This window comes from Centruroides sculpturatus, unplaced genomic scaffold, assembly GCF_000671375.1.
Source record: "Centruroides sculpturatus isolate CEXI.00-Female unplaced genomic scaffold, Cexi_2.0 scaffold35, whole genome shotgun sequence".
Classification (NCBI taxonomy): domain Eukaryota; kingdom Metazoa; phylum Arthropoda; class Arachnida; order Scorpiones; family Buthidae; genus Centruroides; species Centruroides sculpturatus.
Genome location: NW_019384311.1, coordinates 1174436 through 1195849, shown reverse-complemented (window position 1 = coordinate 1195849; position 21414 = coordinate 1174436). Strand labels below are relative to the sequence as shown.

At 29.3% G+C, this 21414-nt stretch overlaps 1 protein-coding gene across 1 annotated transcript; it reads left to right on the top strand.

Moving 5' to 3' along the window:
• The first annotated feature begins 190 nt into the window (after window positions 1–190).
• LOC111621600 (protein nanos-like) lies at window positions 191–4152 on the top strand. The gene is made up of 3 exons (XM_023363790.1): window positions 191–314; window positions 2352–2518; window positions 3743–4152. The coding sequence occupies exons 2-3, from the start codon at window positions 2428–2430 to the stop codon at window positions 4150–4152; spliced, it is 501 nt and encodes a 166-aa protein (XP_023219558.1). The 5' UTR covers window positions 191–314; window positions 2352–2427.
• The last annotated feature ends 17262 nt before the right edge of the window (window positions 4153–21414 follow it).

The following is a 21414-nucleotide window of genomic DNA, read 5'->3' as shown; positions in this document are numbered from 1 at the left end:
AAGAAATTTGCATATTGAAGAAACAGAACAGTCAGTATTAATTAAGTGAATATTTACATAGTTTCACTTTCACTGATTTAATTTTTAAATAAAAATGTAGTAGAAGATTTAAATCTTTAATTAACAAATAATAAATCTTCTCAGAAATATAAAATAAATAATTGTATTTATAATTAAATTTAACTATTCGATAATGTTAATAATTCAAATTAATTTTATCTATTTTATGCGAATTATAATTTAAATAATTCACCGTTTTAGTTTAGAATGATAAATGAGTCATTCAATAAGAAGGGAGGTCAAGTAGCATTCGGGTACGAAATTTTTACCGTTTATCCTATTTGTTTTATTTAATTTCCTTTCTTTAATTTAAATATAAATTTTGATTTAAAAAAATTAAAATAAATTGTAAAAAAATGCAAATAAATTTTATTATATTAATTAATGATATTTTATCAGATTAAAATCGCTTAAATCAATGATGATAATCTTGAAATTACAGTTGTACTGTTCAGTTCTTGTGTTTCTGGGCGAAAATCAGTCGTTTTTTTTCATATTTGGGGTAAGCCGAGGTTTCCTAGCTGGTTTGTAGGATAATAAAGCGAAATCTTTGGTCAAACGTCTTAATTAAAATAGTGCTCAAACTGATGTTGGTGCTCTTTGCAGCCAGAGTATGTTTAATTTTCTTGCTGGAGGTTGTTGGAGATTTCACTACCATCCTTCGGATCACATGATCATCACGAGCACTCGTTTTTCTTGGGCGACCTCTTCGTTTCATGTTTGTATATTTTCTTGAATTGTTAAATTTACTGACAGCTTGATGAACAGCAGTCTTGCTCATATGTACCCTTTTAGCTATTTCACATTCAGAAAAGCCAACTTTATGCAGGACCACTATTTCTGCCCTTTTTGCAACAGTAAGTGATGGCTTTTTACCCATTACAATAATTAAAAAACAGCACCTCTATGGTTAAATCCACAAAACAACTGGCGATGAATGAGATGGGGGTGGTTATTTATAGCAGTCAAAAGTGTCTGATGCAATCAACACATAAGATGATGCAATATTCTGTGTAAATGATGCTATGTTTTAAAATACAAAAAAAAAAAAACGGCTGCTGGTCTTAAACTTTTGCACACGACTGTATATTAAAACAAAAGATATAAAAAATAATAATAACAGAATTAGTTTCTGTTTTACTTCCAGTTTTAACTATTTTTTGAATGATCTTATACAAAAAAGTTTAAATAAATTTATTAGAAATACAATTACATCCCATTATTTCTATATATTTTCATATAAAAACTTTTTCATCAAACCATATTCCTGGTAAATTTCCATTCAACAAGAATTAAGCAAGGCCAGATGCATAAAGTAATAAATTTTTATCTTTATTCTCGTTTTACAGATGTTTCAAAATATTAACTGAAATATTATTCTAATTTTATATTGAAATATTCATTTTTTTTTTAAATTAAAACGTTTCCTACTCCAGGATCTCACAATACCGTAGATGTCAGCTATTTAGAAGTAAATATAATAAATGTCTTATTTGAACGGTCTGGGAATTGTAAAATGCTATTTAAGTAGAGGTGTCCGCTATTCGGGAGTGTGGTTCACTTAGGTTTCACTGTATTATGATTTATTATTTACAGATCTGACAAAACTTAATGTTAATTGCTTTTCTTAGGTCAGATATCTCATTAAATGATCAATTATAATAAACCGATAAATAAATGAGATTTTTTTTAATTTTAATTATTATCTATTAATTAGAAATTATAATAAATTGCTTTGTGTTAATAAATAATTTATGAAAAATACAATCTTTTTTTTTATACTCTTTTTTACTTCATTAAAAAGAAGCCCCGGAAATTTAATTATAGGTTCAATCAAGTGTGCTGTGAGATAAAAAAAGATTGAAAATACTGNAAAAAAAAAAAAAAAAAAACGGCTGCTGGTCTTAAACTTTTGCACACGACTGTATATTAAAACAAAAGATATAAAAAATAATAATAACAGAATTAGTTTCTGTTTTACTTCCAGTTTTAACTATTTTTTGAATGATCTTATACAAAAAAGTTTAAATAAATTTATTAGAAATACAATTACATCCCATTATTTCTATATATTTTCATATAAAAACTTTTTCATCAAACCAAAAATCGCATATAAATATGTAAATACCTATGCAATAAATAGTTGATTAATTTTAATTTAATTACATACAGTATTTTATTAAATATTACACTTAAGATATGCGTTTATTATTTATAAAGTAAAATCGAAAAACTTTTGTATATAGAGCCATAATTTATTTTAAAAGTGTAACGTTTCTTTCTAATTTTAGAAATATGACACTCAAATGTCAATTAAGCCGTATATATTGTTCAAGTCTTTTAGTTCTATAAACATACCTTAACACAATGAGTGAAGAACGTACGATCAAATTTCCTCTGTATACCCATAAATCGTTGGAAGAAGAAATCCATAGATTATTAAAACCTTTAAATTCAGGTAAAATTTTGAAAATTATTTTAGAAGATATTAAGAAATTTTTATATATACAATTCTATAGTTATTTTTATATATTTTCTATATAAAAATATATTAAATTTGAAAATTATATAAAAATTTATACAAATCATTACCAGTAAAAAACTTTGGAGTTTCTAATTTTAAAAATTAATTTAAAATTTTCGATGAATTTGTAAATTTATGTAGAAGTTTTCTGTTTAAAACTACAGTATATAGGCTATTCGTTATACAATAAACAAATAAATTATTGTTACCCTCTTTAAAAAAAATAATAATATACTATTTTAAAATTTATTAATTACTTTATTAAATTTATAATTATAAATTACTGTCAATAAATTTATTAACAATAATTTATTTGTAAATATATAGTTTTAAATAGATAAAATTTCTAGAAGAACCTAATAATTTACAAGTTTATTAATTAAAATTAGTACAAATATATAAATAATTTTCTACATTAAAAGCAACTTTTATATAAAATCATTTAATCGTTAGGTATTGATAATAAATTATACGTGGAAAATAGATAGGAATTAAAAATTTCCAACGATTAACTTGTAAAACTGAATTCTATATTGTAAACATTGTTTATTTAGAATCAGAGGCCATATTGATTAGACAAAAAGGTTTATTAGGGTCATTGGAATATGACGTCCGCACTGGGGAGAGGGAATAGATAAAAATTTTGGACTGTGACAAGTGAGGGGATGTTAGTAGAATAAAGATTCTCAAAAATTCTTCTATTTGAAATAATTTTTTAAAATCAAAATCATTATGAAGAAGTATTCTGAATAATGATCATGCAGTAAATTTCGCTTATTTAAATAGTTGCGCGTTAAAAGTTCTGTACTAAATACGCTTTGTTTGAAGCGTTCTAATATAACTTAAATTTTTGCCATTATCCTTTCATATTAAACATTTTATACATAATTATACTACTGAAAGATATACTGGTATATAACATATTAACTTTAGTCTTGATGTTACTTAGTTACTTAGTACAATGTCATCACTCTTCTGTTGTTAATCAGTAAATTTTTATTTATTTTTTTTGTCTATTTTAAAAATTAGCCAATTTTAAGTTTAAATAATCAATAATTGAAGTAAGTATTTAAATTTACAATACATAAAACACGATTTAAATCAATCATTATTGTTGCACTATAAGTAATATCAATTTATGTTTTATTTTCATTATAGATTATATTGCAAGAAAAGATAAAATGCATAAAGTTAATAATCTATTAAGGAATTGCCAACCATTTCCAAAGAACATCAGGGAGGAAAATCGGTTTATTTTATATAGAAATAAATCATTTGAAGAGAAAAAAATAATTAAATCAAGAAGACAATATATAGAATGCAAATTTTGCAAAAGAAATGGGGATCCAAAAGACTTTTATCAAACCCATGTTTTAAAAGATGCTAAAACTGGAAAAGTTATATGTCCCATTCTTAGAAATTATACATGTGAATATTGTGGGGCAACGGGAGATTATTCTCATACTCGTAGCTATTGCCCATTTGCCAAAGAAAAGAATATTGGTAATGCTGCAGCAATGAAACAAACACTACATGACAGTTCAGGAAAAATAAGAAAAAAACAATAGAATAACAATAGGACAAAAATATTAAACACTAAAAATTAGAGTTATAGAGTATTTTAAACACATTTACAAATGTGTTTAAAATTACTAAAATCTTCATGTAGTAAATTTTCGAATTCTCTCATATTCCGAGAGATGAGATAAAAGTGTGATCTTTGAGAAATGCTTAGTCTATAAAAGGGAGTAAAAACACATAATGTTATGTAAGTTCCATTGAGAAATTCTTAAATGTAGCCAAACTGTATGTTTCTGTTAAAATATTTATGGAAGTGCAAACAGTCGAAGTATTGGATGCACTCTTTAAAAATTGGACGATCCAGTCTGGACCTGGCAACTTTTGGATGATAAGTACAGGTAGATTGCAGAGTAAATCTAAAACTAAATAAACTTTGTCAAATTTTTTCATGATTTTATTTAAAAGAGAGGGGGCAGCCATGGCCCAACTTGATAAACCATAATCTACAATAGACTGAAAATTTGTGAAAAAAATAGCATATATTTTGATGAGATATGCTTACAGAATTGCCAGAGGATGTCACAATGTATTGCTAATGCTCTTACTATTTTATCAATGTGACACTTAAATTATATTATAAAAGATCTTCTTGTCTCAAAAATTGTTTAAACTAATATCTCAAATACTATAGTAGAAATAACAGGGACTTATTACACTGCTACTGGTAACATCAAAATGACATTTCTATCGTCAGAATACAACTTTATTACTGGTATGCATTTCGGTACACAAGATCCTCATCAGCTGTACATAAAAATATATAGATATCTACAACAAAAATATTACGTACAATTGAAATACAGTAGAGCATTGATTATTCGAATACCGATCAACCAAAATATCAGTTAACTGAAAGCGTTTCAGTCGGCAAATTCAAATTTCCAGAAATTTGAATTTGCCGACTGGAACGCTGTGGTGCTGCAATATTTGACTATGTCTTGGACTACTTGAATATTATTTTTGTTGGTGTGCATGTTTTAGCTGGCAGCACTGGTGCGACCATGAGAGGTACTTAAGGACGAGCCAGTATTTGAACGAGGCTTTTTTCTCCCATCGTGAGTGGTGAGTTTTGCTTGTTTTGTATGGTGTTTTTCTGAGGACTGTGTCAGGACGTGTCATGCTGAATCGGAATGTTTTTGATACTAGATTAACTTCCAAAATATAATTTGTTTTTTGTTTTTATATTTTTCAGTATATTTACTTTGTTTTTGCAAAATAAAGAAATAATTTTTAATGATACAATAGCCATGATTATTATTTTTAAAAAAATTTTTGTTAGGCTTAACATCAATGAAAACTCAATGTGAAGCAACATGAAATGGAGAAAAATTTCAACATGGGATAGGTTAATATATTTTTTTTTGTACATGANAAACCGTAAATACGATCAATTTGAGTGTGGAGGTGTGCTTTCCAACGAACCTGGATTACTACATCGAATCGTGATACACACGGAAACCACTGAATGAGACGGAGTTTGGGAAAGAACTTCACAAGATCTTCACTATGATATTAACTGTAATTTCAAAATTCGCAAAGCATCATTCCAGATGAACAATAAGGTCAAATATATTCTGTTAAGGAAGCAAGAAGAAAGCTTCCTAAAGACACAACAAAAGTTTGATACAGATTTATAAGGCTTTAAATAATTACAGTCGACCCCCCTATAACACTGTTGATTATTCTGTTTTATATGAATTCCATGTTGTACGAGTCACTTAAATTTTACAAATATGCGTGCCGGTTTGTGAACGGCTCACGTATTCGTAAAATTTAAGTGACTCGTACAACATGGAATTCGTATAAAACAAAATAATCAACAGTGTTATAGCGGGGTCGACTTTATTATGTAGATCTACGATCTTTTCAAGATCTTAGAATATTCATATTATAATCATACAAATTCAAGAACTTTACCAAATAACATTTGTTATGAATTTGTTTGTTGCTCTACATATTTTTAAACTATATTATATTTTGAAATAGCATTACTGTTATTCTTAGCTTTATATTGAATAAAGTTATACTTTATAAATTACCTGGTACCATCTGCTCACATAAATATCCCAATTTTGAATCGCATTGTTGGGCCACTAATCTGTAAGCACGGAGCGATAACTTTGCACATTTTTTACTGGCAGCAGGATTAGGTTCTCCATTAGCCCATACTTTTGAATTTGTAGGAAGTAATGTGCCATCTGGATACATCCATTTTCTACCGACTTTCTTCACTCCAATCCATAAACCATCTCCTATTATTGAAAGACTAATTTCGTTTAACGCAGCTTCATGTGTCTCTTTATCCTGTATGGCTGCTAACCAACCATTATTGCGCCTGCAAAAGTTTCTAGCTTGCCAAAAGTCCATTTTTTGATAGGAAACGTTGAAACAAAACTTATCATATTTATGATAACCTGATAAACAATCTGAAAATAATTTTTTAAATAATGTAATATAAATCAATAAATTTTTTAAAATTACATAGAATATACAATAAACACTAAGTTCTTTTAAAATTAAAAAAAATGCATTAATTGAAGTTGTAAATATCTAAAGTAATGGAGTAAAACCTGTGAAAGCCAGCATTTTATGGAATTCTACAAACGTCGTAAGAGTGCGACAATGCAGACGCGTGCGAGCGAGAATATTTGACGAGAAGAGGCGAGATGCGATAAATATCAAACCTTGTCAGATATACAGTATGCGAGAACCAAAAATTCGCTTACGCCAACGAAACTTCTCGCTTCTCGCTTGTGCATGGTTTTCCTTTGCGAGAACTATATCGCTCGCTACTAAATTCGCGTCTGCATAGTCGCATCCTAAGAGCGACTCTCACACTAGCTGAGATATTAACTGAACTTTAGAACATGGCAAACCGTGGGTTGCGAGAAAATTTTTCGAGTCACCAAATTCAAAGAAATTTGACAATAAAAAATATAAGGCTTTTCTTTAACAAGTATCAGATACCAGTAAAATAGTGAAATGAAATTATATTAGAATAGCATACCTCACATTGAATTCTTATGATGTAAAGTATTAAATAAATATTTATACTCATGTGCATAAATAAAAGTAAAGTATTAATCCATGCATTTCTTCTAACTGCGTGTTTTTTTTTATTCGGAGAAAATAAAAAAAAAACTGCATCTGTAGTATTACAGTAGACCCTCCTATAACACTGTAGATAATTCCGTGTTATATGAATTCCATGTTGTACGAGTCACTTAGATTTTACAAATACGTAAGCCGTTCATAATCCGGCACACGTATTTGTAAAATCTAAGTGACTCGTACAACATGGAATTCATATAACACGGAATTATCTACAGTGTTATAGGGGGGTCTACTGTACTGTAAAATATATCCTACTACGCTACAAATACAGTATTTCGTTTCCTTATTCCAGAAGAAAATTCACAGAATTTACCATGTTAACTCAGTCGTAACTCTATTGTTTGTAACTACAAAGTTCACTATTTTACCGCAAGAGATCTTCATCAAAAGCGCGAAACTTATGGGCAGGGAACCTATAAGAACAAAAAGTTATTTAAATCGAAATTTATTTTAAAGATTTAATATTTCCTACAGTTCATAATCACTATTACTTCTTAAATATTCGATATTATTTTGTATTTATTTCACTTTACTCGATGATTGTAAAGTATCGACCTTTTAGCAGAGAGGGAACAAAAGAAGCGCGACCTTGTCAATTGGACCCAATATACCACTTGTAAGGTGTTGTAAACAGAGGGAAAACAAAGGAAGCGCCGACTTTGTCAATTAGACCCATCTGTGATCAGACGATAGACTATTTGCCATATGGTAAACAACTAAATGTAAACAAGCGGCGGAAGTTACTGTACGCTTGACTCTCGTCGGATAACAGCGGACCTAGGTTAAAGTTGTTCGGGCAAGAAAGATTTGCGATTAGTCAGAAGTTCCCGTCCAAAAAAACACTCAAATTCTCTCCCTCTTCTCCGTCCTGCGGGGCGGAAGGGAGAGAAGGGCAAGAGACTGATACACGGTAGTCTCAGGCACTTGGGAAGCCCGCTGAGCATAGAAAGAGTGCTCTTCCCTGATAAACATCTCGGGGACGGGTTAGTGCGAAAACTGGACTGACCGTGCAGTTGAGCCAACTCCACAAGCTGACCGAGGCCTCTCCAAAGTTTAACAGTTCCCGGAAACCAATCTAGTACGTGAGTCACTACGCATTGTTATCCTGTATATATATTGTTTTCGAACTTGTACTTTCTGCATATAGAATCTGTAAATAAACCGTAAATATTATCAATTTGAGTGTGGAGGTGTGCTTTCCAACGAACCTGGATTACTACATCGAATCGTGATACACACGGAAACCACTGAATGAGACGGAGTTTGGGAAAGAACTTCACAAGATCTTCACTATGATATTAACTGTAATTTCAAAATTCGCAACGTGGTTATGCCCAAAACTCGTGTCTTATGACTTGTAAACAACAGCACGTTAACGTCAATTATTATATCATTTAACTAAACTATTCCCTAAAATTTATTATATATAAGAAAAATAAATATCGATACAGTTTATTTAATTTCTAATATTTTTGTATTATACTTCTCGATTCAATATGAAGTTTTCGTTTTGATCGGCTCGAAATAATGGGTTTATAACAGGTATGACTAAGCTGACAAGATTATTTTCTACTCCAATGCTGGACGACTCAATCGGAAGCTATATATAATATACAGTATATATATTAAATACAAAAGTACAGTAAACCTCGATTTAACGGACTAATTCGGGTGAGGGAATGTTCGTTAAAACCGAAAGTCCGTTATATATTAAAGTAGGTTTCTCGTTTACGTTTCACAGGTTTCACCTTAAACAGGATATTTTACAGAAAAAAATTGACGATAATGCAGAAATAACTGCAATTTTCTAGTTTTTACAAGTTTTATCCTAGGGAAGTTTCGCCTCTCGCAGGTTATTTGTAAGTTACATAAGCGAGGTTGCGGCTGAGGTTTTCATCTCTAAAACGTAAATGTCGAACGTCGAGCGCTGCTTACAAGATAGCGGCGCTCGACGTTCGACGTTCACGTTTTAGAGATGAAAACTTCGGCCGCAACCTCTCTATTATGTTAGTAAGAATTATAGATTTGTAACAATTTTATTCAATGTAGTTCGATAACTATATAAAACTGACTTTAACTTAACATATTTCTTTATTCTTAATGTAATGAAAATAGGTCTACAACGTAAAACCTTTTGCATTGTACTATTTATACCGATACTTATATGTAAATCTTTGGATACCCTGATAAATATGATAACCTGATAAACAATCTGAAAATAATTTTTTANATTTTAATATTAATTAAAATTAACAGTGATATTTTGTGATATAAGTATTTTCTATTGATGTAAAATAATTCAAATGAATAAGTGACAAAATGGTAAAGTGCTGTGTAAAACGGAGAGTATTCAGGTATTTCGAAGTTACCTTAATTAACTAAGAATATTTATCAATTTATTATATAATTAACCATTATAGGAAGAGTAACTTAATTAGTGGAAAACTTTTACTTCTGCAATGTATCGAAATTTTAGAGAAATTGTTAAGTTTATCTTTCGAATATATCTTTAGTTCATCGACTATCGACAAAAAATCCCATGGGAGTGATGATGAGACACGGAAAAAGAAAAGGATAAAAATAAGTATAAAAAGTCTTTGTCATCAGGATAGGACAGGCGGGTGGGATGGGATTAAAGAAAGTTTTCTCATTAAACACTCCAAATGAAGTGGCAAAGGCAATTATTTCTCCTTTGTGTCAGCCTGGAGGCAGTGGCTAAACCAGCTGCTTCAAATCACGCCCCAAGTGCCACACATCGGTGCGATCAACCAAACAAAATGAAAAGGGCAAAGAAATTCTCAAATTTTCAAATTCAATACAATCTATAGCCCTAAGGTTTATTACTAATTCGATATGACGATAACATCGTGCACTGTGCGATATCTACATACAAAGACAAACAGGAAACTCATATTCCGATACAGGGCAATTCGTTACTACAGATAAAGAAAAGCCAAATTATCCATTCTTATTATGGAATTATGAATATGAATTATTATGTAGTTCGTATTTTGTTTTATTTCTATTAATTTCCATAAATTGTTTGTACTTTATACCAACTAAAACTTTTATAACCAATTGGAAATTTTCTGTTTATTCTAATTATTCTAAAAAAAATTCCATCATATAATTGATTGCATTTAATCATAAGCATTTGAGCCTGATCAATTTGATAAAACGTTTTANGATAATTCCGTGTTATATGAATTCCATGTTGTACGAGTCACTTAGATTTTACAAATACGTAAGCCGTTCATAATCCGGCACACGTATTTGTAAAATCTAAGTGACTCGTACAACATGGAATTCATATAACACGGAATTATCTACAGTGTTATAGGGGGGTCTACTGTACTGTAAAATATATCCTACTACGCTACAAATACAGTATTTCGTTTCCTTATTCCAGAAGAAAATTCACAGAATTTACCATGTTAACTCAGTCGTAACTCTATTGTTTGTAACTACAAAGTTCACTATTTTACCGCAAGAGATCTTCATCAAAAGCGCGAAACTTATGGGCAGGGAACCTATAAGAACAAAAAGTTATTTAAATCGAAATTTATTTTAAAGATTTAATATTTCCTACAGTTCATAATCACTATTACTTCTTAAATATTCGATATTAGTTTGTATTTATTTCACTTTACTCGATGATTGTAAAGTATCGACCTTTTAGCAGAGAGGGAACAAAAGAAGCGCGACCTTGTCAATTGGACCCAATATACCACTTGTAAGGTGTTGTAAACAGAGGGAAAACAAAGGAAGCGCCGACTTTGTCAATTAGACCCATCTGTGATCAGACGATAGACTATTTGCCATATGGTAAACAACTAAATGTAAACAAGCGGCGGAAGTTACTGTACGCTTGACTCTCGTCGGATAACAGCGGACCTAGGTTAAAGTTGTTCGGGCAAGAAAGATTTGCGATTAGTCAGAAGTTCCCGTCCAAAAAAACACTCAAATTCTCTCCCTCTTCTCCGTCCTGCGGGGCGGAAGGAAGAGAAGGGCAAGAGACTGATACACGGTAGTCTCAGGCACTTGGGAAGCCCGCTGAGCATAGAAAGAGTGCTCTTCCCTGATAAACATCTCGGGGACGGGTTAGTGCGAAAACTGGACTGACCGTGCAGTTGAGCCAACTCCACAAGCTGACCGAGGCCTCTCCAAAGTTTAACAGTTCCCGGAAACCAATCTAGTACAGTACGTGAGTCACTACGCATTGTTATCCTGTATATATATTGTTTTCGAACTTGTACTTTCTGCATATAGAATCTGTAAATAAACCGTAAATACGATCAATTTGAGTGTGGAGGTGTGCTTTCCAACGAACCTGGATTACTACATCGAATCGTGATACACACGGAAACCACTGAATGAGACGGAGTTTGGGAAAGAACTTCACAAGATCTTCACTATGATATTAACTGTAATTTCAAAATTCGCAACNGAAACTTAATATAAATGCTTTCATTTTATCAGTGGTATCCAAATTACGGCCCTCGAGCCATATCCTGCCCGCGGCACACATTAATCCCGTTCGCAACATATTTTTGATACATCATTTATAAATGATAGAAACAGGCCAGCTTTTGGTACACAAAATTTGACTTACTTGCAATTATACCTGGTTTGAACACCACTAATTTATATAATACTGCTCTATAGTATACAGCATATTTATACAAAAAGTAAAATGTATAAAAATATCATTTTAAATTGTTAATCATGTTTATCATCATTTGTTTACTAGTTTGCAAATTTGAAAGCTTTAACTTGAAAACAGTAAACATATATTTCTAATTACAAAAAGCACATGCATAAGGAAATTAAAAGAGATTTTTTTTTAAATTTTGATTTTTAATGATTAAACGTAACTTTTTATTTTTTTATTTTTTGTTTTTTTAATCTTAAATAGAAAACTTCACATTTTATCTTTTGATAATGTCAATAATCATTCATTTTAATTGGAGTTATAGTATTGAAAATACTTAGATAACATGCAACTAAAAGTATTATGGATGAGTTGTATAATATTAAAATTATATAATACTATTTAGAGATATATTATTTCACTAAAGAATATTAAAAATTAATTACTTTTAAATAAAATAAAAACGTTTTTACTAATTTTTCATTAGTAATAATGTATAAAATCAAAATTTGTAACTTAAATTCCAAATTCCATTATCCATAATCCCGTTAATTAATACTTAAAATCAGAAAAAAATTACACTGGAATAAATAACATTATAATATACAGAACTGATACAATTTTTTTAACAGAAAATTAAAACACAAGTCTCAAAAACCTATAATTTAATTATAAATTTCAAACTTCCGAAAGTTTTCGTAAAATTATAGTAAAATATCAAACTAAGATGAATACAGTATAATAAAATATAACTAGAGTAAAAATAATTTAAGTGTAATCAATATATTTTGTTTATATTATGCTTAATCTGTTGAATAAAATAAATGAAAATATCCATCTATCATTCTTTTTATTATATGCTTACAGATATAATAGATTCAGTTTTCTGAATTTTACCTTCTGAAGTAACTGCGTAAAGTTATAAAATATACTGTACATTTTAAAATAAAGATATACGCTAAATTTTTCATTTCTATACGAAAAACTTACTCAAGTTATCTCATTTCTTCTCTGCTTCACTATACAGATACATTCTTCTTCCATCACACTTAAATATTACCTTAATTCTGATGAATGCACTGTATAAAAAAGAAATTAATTGCTATCCAGAATATTTTTGTTTTTCTTTGCTTATTTCTGCAATAGCGCAATTAGTTTAATATTTCGGTGCATTCTGTTTTTGATATAAACTGATATTAGAAATGTTTGTTGAAAGTATTGCTTTCAGATTCATTTTTAAAGAACAATGGTAAAATAACAACTAAATTTAATGCAAAATTGTGTAATTAAATTGCAATTATGTAATTTAAAGCCTCTGTAATAATAACAATAATATAATGGGTATTAAATTTCATCTATTAAAATATTTGATAAAAAAAAATATTTACTCTAGATAACGCATTATACTGGCCAAGCCATATTGATTAGTTCTTTATAAACATGCCTTGGTTAAATTTTGTGTAAATTATTATCAAGCTTAATTAGAATTTGGTTTCGATTCGTTTAAATGAGTAATTTTCTCAATTTGAACCGATCTGTAATCAATTAGATAAAAAGTAGAACAAAGTTAGATATGTGAAAAAAGCTAAGTAAACTTATGATTCAGAACACATACATAGTTGGTCTTAATTTTATCCATTACAGGCGTGTCTACCTGTAATTGAGTCAGCTAATATAAATTAAGGATAAAGAAATGAGTATTATGAGTATCCGAATCCAATTCGAAAACGAATCCTTTATATAGTTTCTAATTGGATTCGAGTCTTTATATTAATAGTCATAAAATGCTACTCAGTCCATTGTTCTTATTATAAAATGAAGTTGATAACCTGACTAGATGTATCTTCATGGTTTTTCATTATAAAGTCAATGCTTATTTTACTATTTATGTCCTTGCTTCTCATTTCTATTACAGATCAAGCTCTCATGATAAAATCAGATATATAGTTTACTGATTCTTTTTATTCTATGGTTCATCTTATTTAAATGAGATACTAGTATTAATTTATAGCGCATTATAAAAATACAGAAGAATTTAATAATACACAAATATATTATGTTATGTTAGATATTTTGTTTAGTAATCAAAATATTATAATGTTTATCGTGAATACGCAAGCGAAAATTTATGAAAATACTATTATAAAATCAATGTAAACTTTGAATGTCGGCCAAGTTTTCATTCATTGTAAAATATTGTATAATGTCCATAGAAAATTCATACTAATATTAACTATAGTTACAGGATGGCCGAGCGATTAAGGTGTCAGTTTAACACTAATGGTAGACACGGAAACGATTGAAAACATCGAAATTTTTTCGGGTGATCCGGTAGTTCTAATATGAGCCTAACCGAACCCACGGTGGGTTTGATAAAGGTCCCTTTTAGTGACTATAGGGCTAAAGAGTAAAATAATATATGTACAAACTTAAATAATTATAGGTAAAATTAATAAAAGTTACGCAGATTATCTGAAATCTAATGAAATAAANTTTATAAAAAAAAATTGTAAATGCTAGTAACAAGTAAAATCGTCATTAAGTCAGACCCTTCTCTAGATACGACACGACCCCCCTTTATCTCCCCACCCCCTCGACCTATAATCACAAAAATTTAACAGTATCAATCCTTTAATACACAAACTTCCCTGCAAAATTTCAGAAATTTTCGACGAAAAGCACAGGAGTTATTAAGCTTCAAAGAGGGTGAACAAAATCGTGTCCCTCCACAAACATTGCCAGATCCAGGAAATTAAACAGAAACCTGTTTTTCTGTTTAATTTCCTGGAATATATAATTCTGCCCCATGAGAAAAGAGGAAAGATACATAATGATCTTGTTTATCCCGATTGACAATGCACAGTATGTTCCTATTATTACAGAAATTAAAATACCGAACTAAAAAACAAAGTGTAGAGAACTACTACTGCAATATAGATCAAATTTATTTTAAAAAATGTTAAAAAAATAGTAACAGAATATAACTATATATTTTTTGAGTATATCGTTAACACCCATAAATTCAAATAACATATTTAATTTTTATACTATTGACGTGTAATAGAATAAAAGAAAGTACAAAATGCAAATTTACTTATAAATAGAATGAAAGCAACACGAAAGGATTTTTTTAAAAATAGTTTAGTCATTCTTTTAAAGTATTTAGTATGTAAAAAAGTGCGTGATATCTTAGTTTATACTGTTCCTTATGTCCAGGGCTATGAATTCGATTAAACTTATATTCCGTTTGTTCTCAATTATATAAGTGAAATGCCCTTATAAGAATGAACATTCTTTTAGCATAACTTGCTATATATTATAACTTTACTAAATATAATCTTAATATCTCTATTGTTTTCTTTAAACGGTCCTCGAAACCAAAGAAAGTCATCAATATGATATTTTATAATTGTATTGTTGTATCTGCAAATTCGTACGTAGAGGAATATTTAATTTCTTTAAATAAATTCACTACTGTCACATAAAGTCAGAAGAAATTCTTGTTTTTTTCTAAACTAACAAGAATATAGAGTAACAACTTAATTAAAACAAACACAAAATGTGGAAAATAGGCTATACAATGTCCATACAGTTCACAATTAACTTATTGCGATTTATAATAATAATTATTATTATTATAAAACAAACTCCCCCTCTTTCTTTAGGATAACCTTCTGCCCATAATGGAAATTCACTCATTTCCATGGCTACTCCGTCTGCAAATTCCCATTCAGTAATTTCGGCTGTCAGCTGCGTCTTTAGGAACATTCCGATTAAATAGCTGTCGTTAGTGGCAGGATGGGGCACAAGATTCTGCTTTCTCAATTTCTTCAAAGTTTCAACATCAATAATAGTGGCGAGTTCGCTTGGCAGTTTTCGACACGTAGATAAGGCACGTTGGTGAGTCAGTTTTCTATAGCCTGGTATAAATCGATCCTTTAGTCTCCTCTCGCCTGCAAATGTATTTCATTAATCAATTCGCTTGCGTAAATAGTTAAATAATAAAGTTATTCAATGCCTAATTTATAAACATTGTCTTTAGATAAAGTTTATTGTGTATAATACAACTAATTTTATGCTATTAAATATATGAGTAATAGTAACAACAGCAAAAATTGAGTTTTATTTATCTAATAATGATTCAGGATAAAAATTTTAAATGTTTAGTGTTGAATAATGCCAATTTGTGTTTTTATTTTGAATGCCATCGCTAAGTTTTATTAGCAATGCGAAATTCATTTAGATTATCTTTGATCTTTTCTAATAAATGACCATCATACTTATCATTTAACTCATCAATGGCACTATTCATTTAATAAAGACTATGCTAAAAGATATTGACTTCCTCAGTAGAGATTTCTGTATTGAATGTTAGAGAAATACTAGAGATAAAGAGTACTAAATTTACTAAAGAAATCCCTACAATCTTCAGAAAATTACAAAGAGCTATGGACAATCGCGTAGCGCTTTGATAGAAAATATTGAATAGCGATTAAAAGTTCGGGCTTAAAGTGAGGTGGAATTGTGTATCTCGCCGTAGATCAAGACTTGGAAATTATCAGTTAGCTGTAAAGTAAATCACTTCACTTCCAAAATTCTTGGAAATACTATCACGGAGATAAACTTACCTTAACATTGACAAAGAAAGATGCACGTGAAACGAGAATATTTAACATCGTATGGAAAAAAGTTCAGAGATTCTCTCAATATTGCAAAAGCATTCTCATCTCTTGTAACTATAGAAGTTAATGAGCTGTCTGAAAGAAACTGTCAAAAATAATAATCTGATTCTATGAAGTTACCTCTTTAAAAAATCCAGCAATGAGTTGCTTAACTTTCCCCGGAAACATTTGGTGGCGCCATCTGTTATCATATTTTATTAAAAAACTTCTTATATTTTTAACTATTATAAAATGTCAAAAAGCTCATTTTTGAGTGGAGGGATGGTTTTATAAAAATTGTAAATGCTAATAACAAGTAAAATCGTCATTGAGTCTGACTCTACTAGAGATACACACGATCTCCTTTATCTCCTCACTCCTCGACCTTTAATCACCAAAATTTAATATCATCAGTCAATCTAATGCACAAACCGCCGTGCAAAATTTCAGAAATTTTCGACCAAAAGCATAACAGTTATTCAGCTTCAAAGAGTGTGAACAAAATCGTGTCCTACATACAGTAACATCCATACATACAGAAGAAACCACCGGATTTTTTTTTGCACTTCTCGATGTTTCAAAGTGTCCCGAGTCCAAAAATTTTAAAATATGGAAGAGGTCATTTTTTGACCGATGGCCATACTTTCCCTATGTTATATATAAAAGCCGGGAAAGTAAAAGATATATAAATCGTTGATTTAAAACTGAAAAATTCTATGCTATTTTAAATTATATTTATAATTAATTTTAATTTGTTTTGTGTGTTGCTGTTTCATTAAATGCATAACAGAAAAGATCAATTCTGATTAAATATATACAGTTAATTGTTGAAGTTTAAAGAATATTTAAATATTATTAAACTTATTTTTTCACGTTGTATATTCACATTTATTTGATATTTTACAAAAAGTTTCTCGTTATACTTTAAAAGATGATAAAGTAATTAACTTAGTTACGTGTAATAACTGTTATTTATTATTCAAATAGATTTTTTTTCTAAATTGAAAAATGGCTAAGAGTGTAAACAACACTAAAATATTCTAGTTATTTCCAAAATCGAGACCTTAAACTGGTATTGAATACAAGAGAGAAGGAATGAAAAAGTTGTTTTGGATTCGAAATACGTTCGTTACTCGAAAATCAAAATTGTTTGATCTAGTATTGCTTTTAAAACGGATTTTAAAGGATAATCATAGATAATATCATAACCGATCAATCATGAACAACGTATCTTAAAAAAATGCCATTATATAAAAGAAATTCAAGCTCAATAGAGTTTACTAGCGACCCCGCAGAGATAACGATAAATTATTTTGAAAGTTTGTTTTTTTTTTCTTTTGAATTAATTTGAAAATCTATTGAAATGTATATAAGGTTAAGTGATAATATTTATTGTAGAATAATCGTGCCCTCATAACTTAAATTACAAAGTATACGAGTTGGCAAAATTTCTTCCATTTTTTAACAAAATATTTAAAATATGTTGTCTACTCTTTGATGTGACGCATGTTAACTACAAACTGTAAAATTTCATTTATAAACTTTTAATTTTTTTAAAAAATTTAATTAAAATATAAAATTTCTTTTAAATAAAATGCCAAGAAAAATATTCATATATGTTTACTATGGAACTAACAAATATGCAGTGAAAGTTTTGAAATTTTTGTGCAATCTTAAATATTATATAATAATAATTTATACGATTTTAGCTTTTATCAATTGAAATTGCAACAATTTCGTCTCTTTGTTCATTACGTAATAACATAAAACTTTTAAAATACTTATATCAAAAAATGTTAAAAATTGAAACTTTGAAAGCTTGTGAAAAAGTTTATGCAAAAAAAACAAGTTTAACAATTTAGCTGTTACACTTTTCATGTAGTTTTGAAATCGTCATCAGCTAACAGCTGACGTAGATGGCACATCAAATGCAAGTTTTCTTTATTCTTCTTTACGTTAAAGAAAAATATATGATACTTTTATAATAAAATTTTATACGAAGCAACGTATTATTCATTAATCTTATAATAAAGAATTCAAATGGATATTGCGTATAATTTGAATAAATTAAAAAAAAAAAGTNTTGCCGATCTTGCCCCTATACCCGGGGCAACTTCGTCAATTTCTCTCTTCTTGTAAAGTTGTAATTATTTTAATTATTTTTATTTCCAAACTGATTTTAACCAGTTCTATAGTAAGAAAACATTCCAATAGACAATATGCAAAGCTTTTTTTTCAGTTTACAACAGTATTTATTACACAAAATTTAAGTAAAGCTTAACATGCCGATCTTGCCCCGGTCTCCCCTATGTGTACAGTATATAATGATATTGAAATAATTGTTAAATTAAATTTATTAGCTTTAAAATACATCCGAATTAACTAATTATTGCACTTTCTTTTCTCTTTATCTTTCTTTTTTGTTTACTTTTCCGGATGTTAAAGTAAAAAGAAAAAGTATTGTAATCGATCAAGTTTTGGCCTTCCTGGCTTTTTGAATTTTTCGACATTTTAAGGCCCTCGATTCCAGAAACATTTAAAAAAAAGGAAAATAAAATTCTGTTTATGTTGATTAACTTTATGTGTGTGTGTGTGTGTGTGTGTGTGTGTGTGCGGTGTTTTTCCCGTATTTTGCTTTATATCTTAAGGCCCCAGCGACCAAAACTTTTGAAATTTGACATGAATATTTCTATATATGGGGCACTAATGCTATTACATTTTGCTGATTATGTCAGGGAGAAGGGAAATACCGGGAAGGGTAGAGGATCATTTCTCGAGTGGGATCAATTTTAATGAATTTTAAAAGTTTACCCTACTCCAAAATAAGACTTTCGTCTCCCCCCCTAAATTTTAGAAATTATAATTGAAAATTATTGGATTTCTTTCCTTTTAACCTTATGTTGGAGTGCCAGGAAAGCCCTTGTCAATTTTTTTTTTATTCAATTGTTCTTCGTGCCAATTTGACTTTTAAGCATAATGTATATTGTTGGAAAAAATTAATAAATCGCGTGATATTTTTGTGAAAATAGTTAATAGGTTTTTACTTAAGTATATTTTCCATAATTGTGATAATTATCACATAACCTTTTAAACGTTTTCGTTAATTCAAATTAAGTGAATTACAACGATATCTGTCAAATTAACGACATTTTATTATATTTATCGGATTAAATTTCCAGCAGTTAGGAAGAAATAGGTTAAAAAATAATAAAAATGAATAGCTTAAAATAAACAGAGTAAGAAATTAAATAAAGAAAAAAATAAAAACAAAGACATGAACATTGAAATAGTAATAAAATAACTAAGCTNTAAGATGGTTTATAAGGCTTTAAATAAAAGCAATTTTTATACTTAGGAAATTGTATACAGCTTAAATAATGTCTTTTAAGTTAATTTAATTTCTTTGTTTTTATAGGTTTTTTTTTGCGAATCTCTTACAATCGTAAAAAGATATACTTGACGGTAATTTATACATCAACAATTTCTTAAATAATAATAATAATAACGAGCAAATATTTATTGTGATATCGTCACAATGCTGAACTGTAATTTTTTAAATCTCAATGCACAATGCTCTTTATTTTAGTAGTGTCTTGCCTCTGCACACCGTACTTTTCCTGTTAACAAGAGGGTCATGTCAATCAACAATCTAACTCTGTTTAGAGAGTTAAATAGATGACGTGACTTATGAGTTAAAATAATGTGACTTACAAGTTTGTGTGTAGTTAATCGAGATCTCCTGCTCCAAAACTTTCCATTTCCGGTCTCGACTTTCACGTATCTAACACCGTTCTCGAGATTAAGAAAGAAAACACAGACAGACTGACAGACGGATGCGAATCTACAATTATAAAATTGCAGCCCAATAATAATTTTCTATTTTGCCACATTTAAAAAATATGACAATATTTTCACTATTTAAAAATATTTTATTAAATCATATTTTATAGTGACAATCTACTTTTAGACACCTGAAAAATTTTAGATTTGATTTATTCAAATAATAAGTTATTACTATCATAAATTAAAGAATTATTCAATTTTCCTTATTAATATCCATATGAGTACAATCATTTAAGCTTCTATAATCTAATGTATAACTTATCGAACGATTATACGCTGGTTGAGTGGTTGAGTGACCACAATCTCCATTAATGACCTTTGAGTCAGGTATTAGGATTATAATTTATTGGTCTAGTAAGCAAAGTACTAAAGAAATATATTTAAAATCAAAGTCTGATATAATTGGCCTTCAGACGAGATCAATTATCGAACATTAGTATGAACTTTAAACTCTGTTACATGGTAAGAAATTAAGTACACTTACTGTAGCAGGCAGCAATTTGAAAAAAATTGTAGACCTATAAATTCCCACTGTCATCCATCTGTCTGTCCGGCTATATGTCTGTCTATCGTTAATCTCAAGAACGGAGTTAGATAGATAAAGGTTGAGAATAGATTCGGAAAGCTTTTGGGCAGGAGGCCCTGATTAACTGTATAACTATAACGCTATTTTCAATTCATAAATTTTCTTCTTAACAGAGTTAGATGATTGGCACGACTCCATTGTTAACAGGAAAAGTATGTAAAGGAGTATGCAGTCATAATTAACAGCATATAGGAAAACAACGTATTTGTATATTGTTGTTGGTATATATAGGGGAGACCGGGGCAACTTCGGCATGCGGGGCAAGTTTGTCAAGCGCTTTTTTTAAAAAACAAATTAAAAGGAGACTTTGGTTATAGGTTAGGCAGTTGAGTTTTATTGGTGGCTTGTTGAGTGTAGTGTTTTTATTGTTCTCCAACAAGCGTAGTTGAATTAT

What these genes read in the sequence shown, in the direction of transcription:
- LOC111621600 (XM_023363790.1), top strand. Translation starts at nt 2,428, where the DNA reads ATGAGTGAAGAACGTACGATCAAATTTCCTCTGTATACCCATAAATCG. An exon ending in ATTAAAACCTTTAAATTCAG is followed by an intron (nt 2,519 to 3,742) that starts GTAAAATTTTGA and finishes TTTTCATTATAG; the next exon opens with ATTATATTGCAAGAAAAGAT.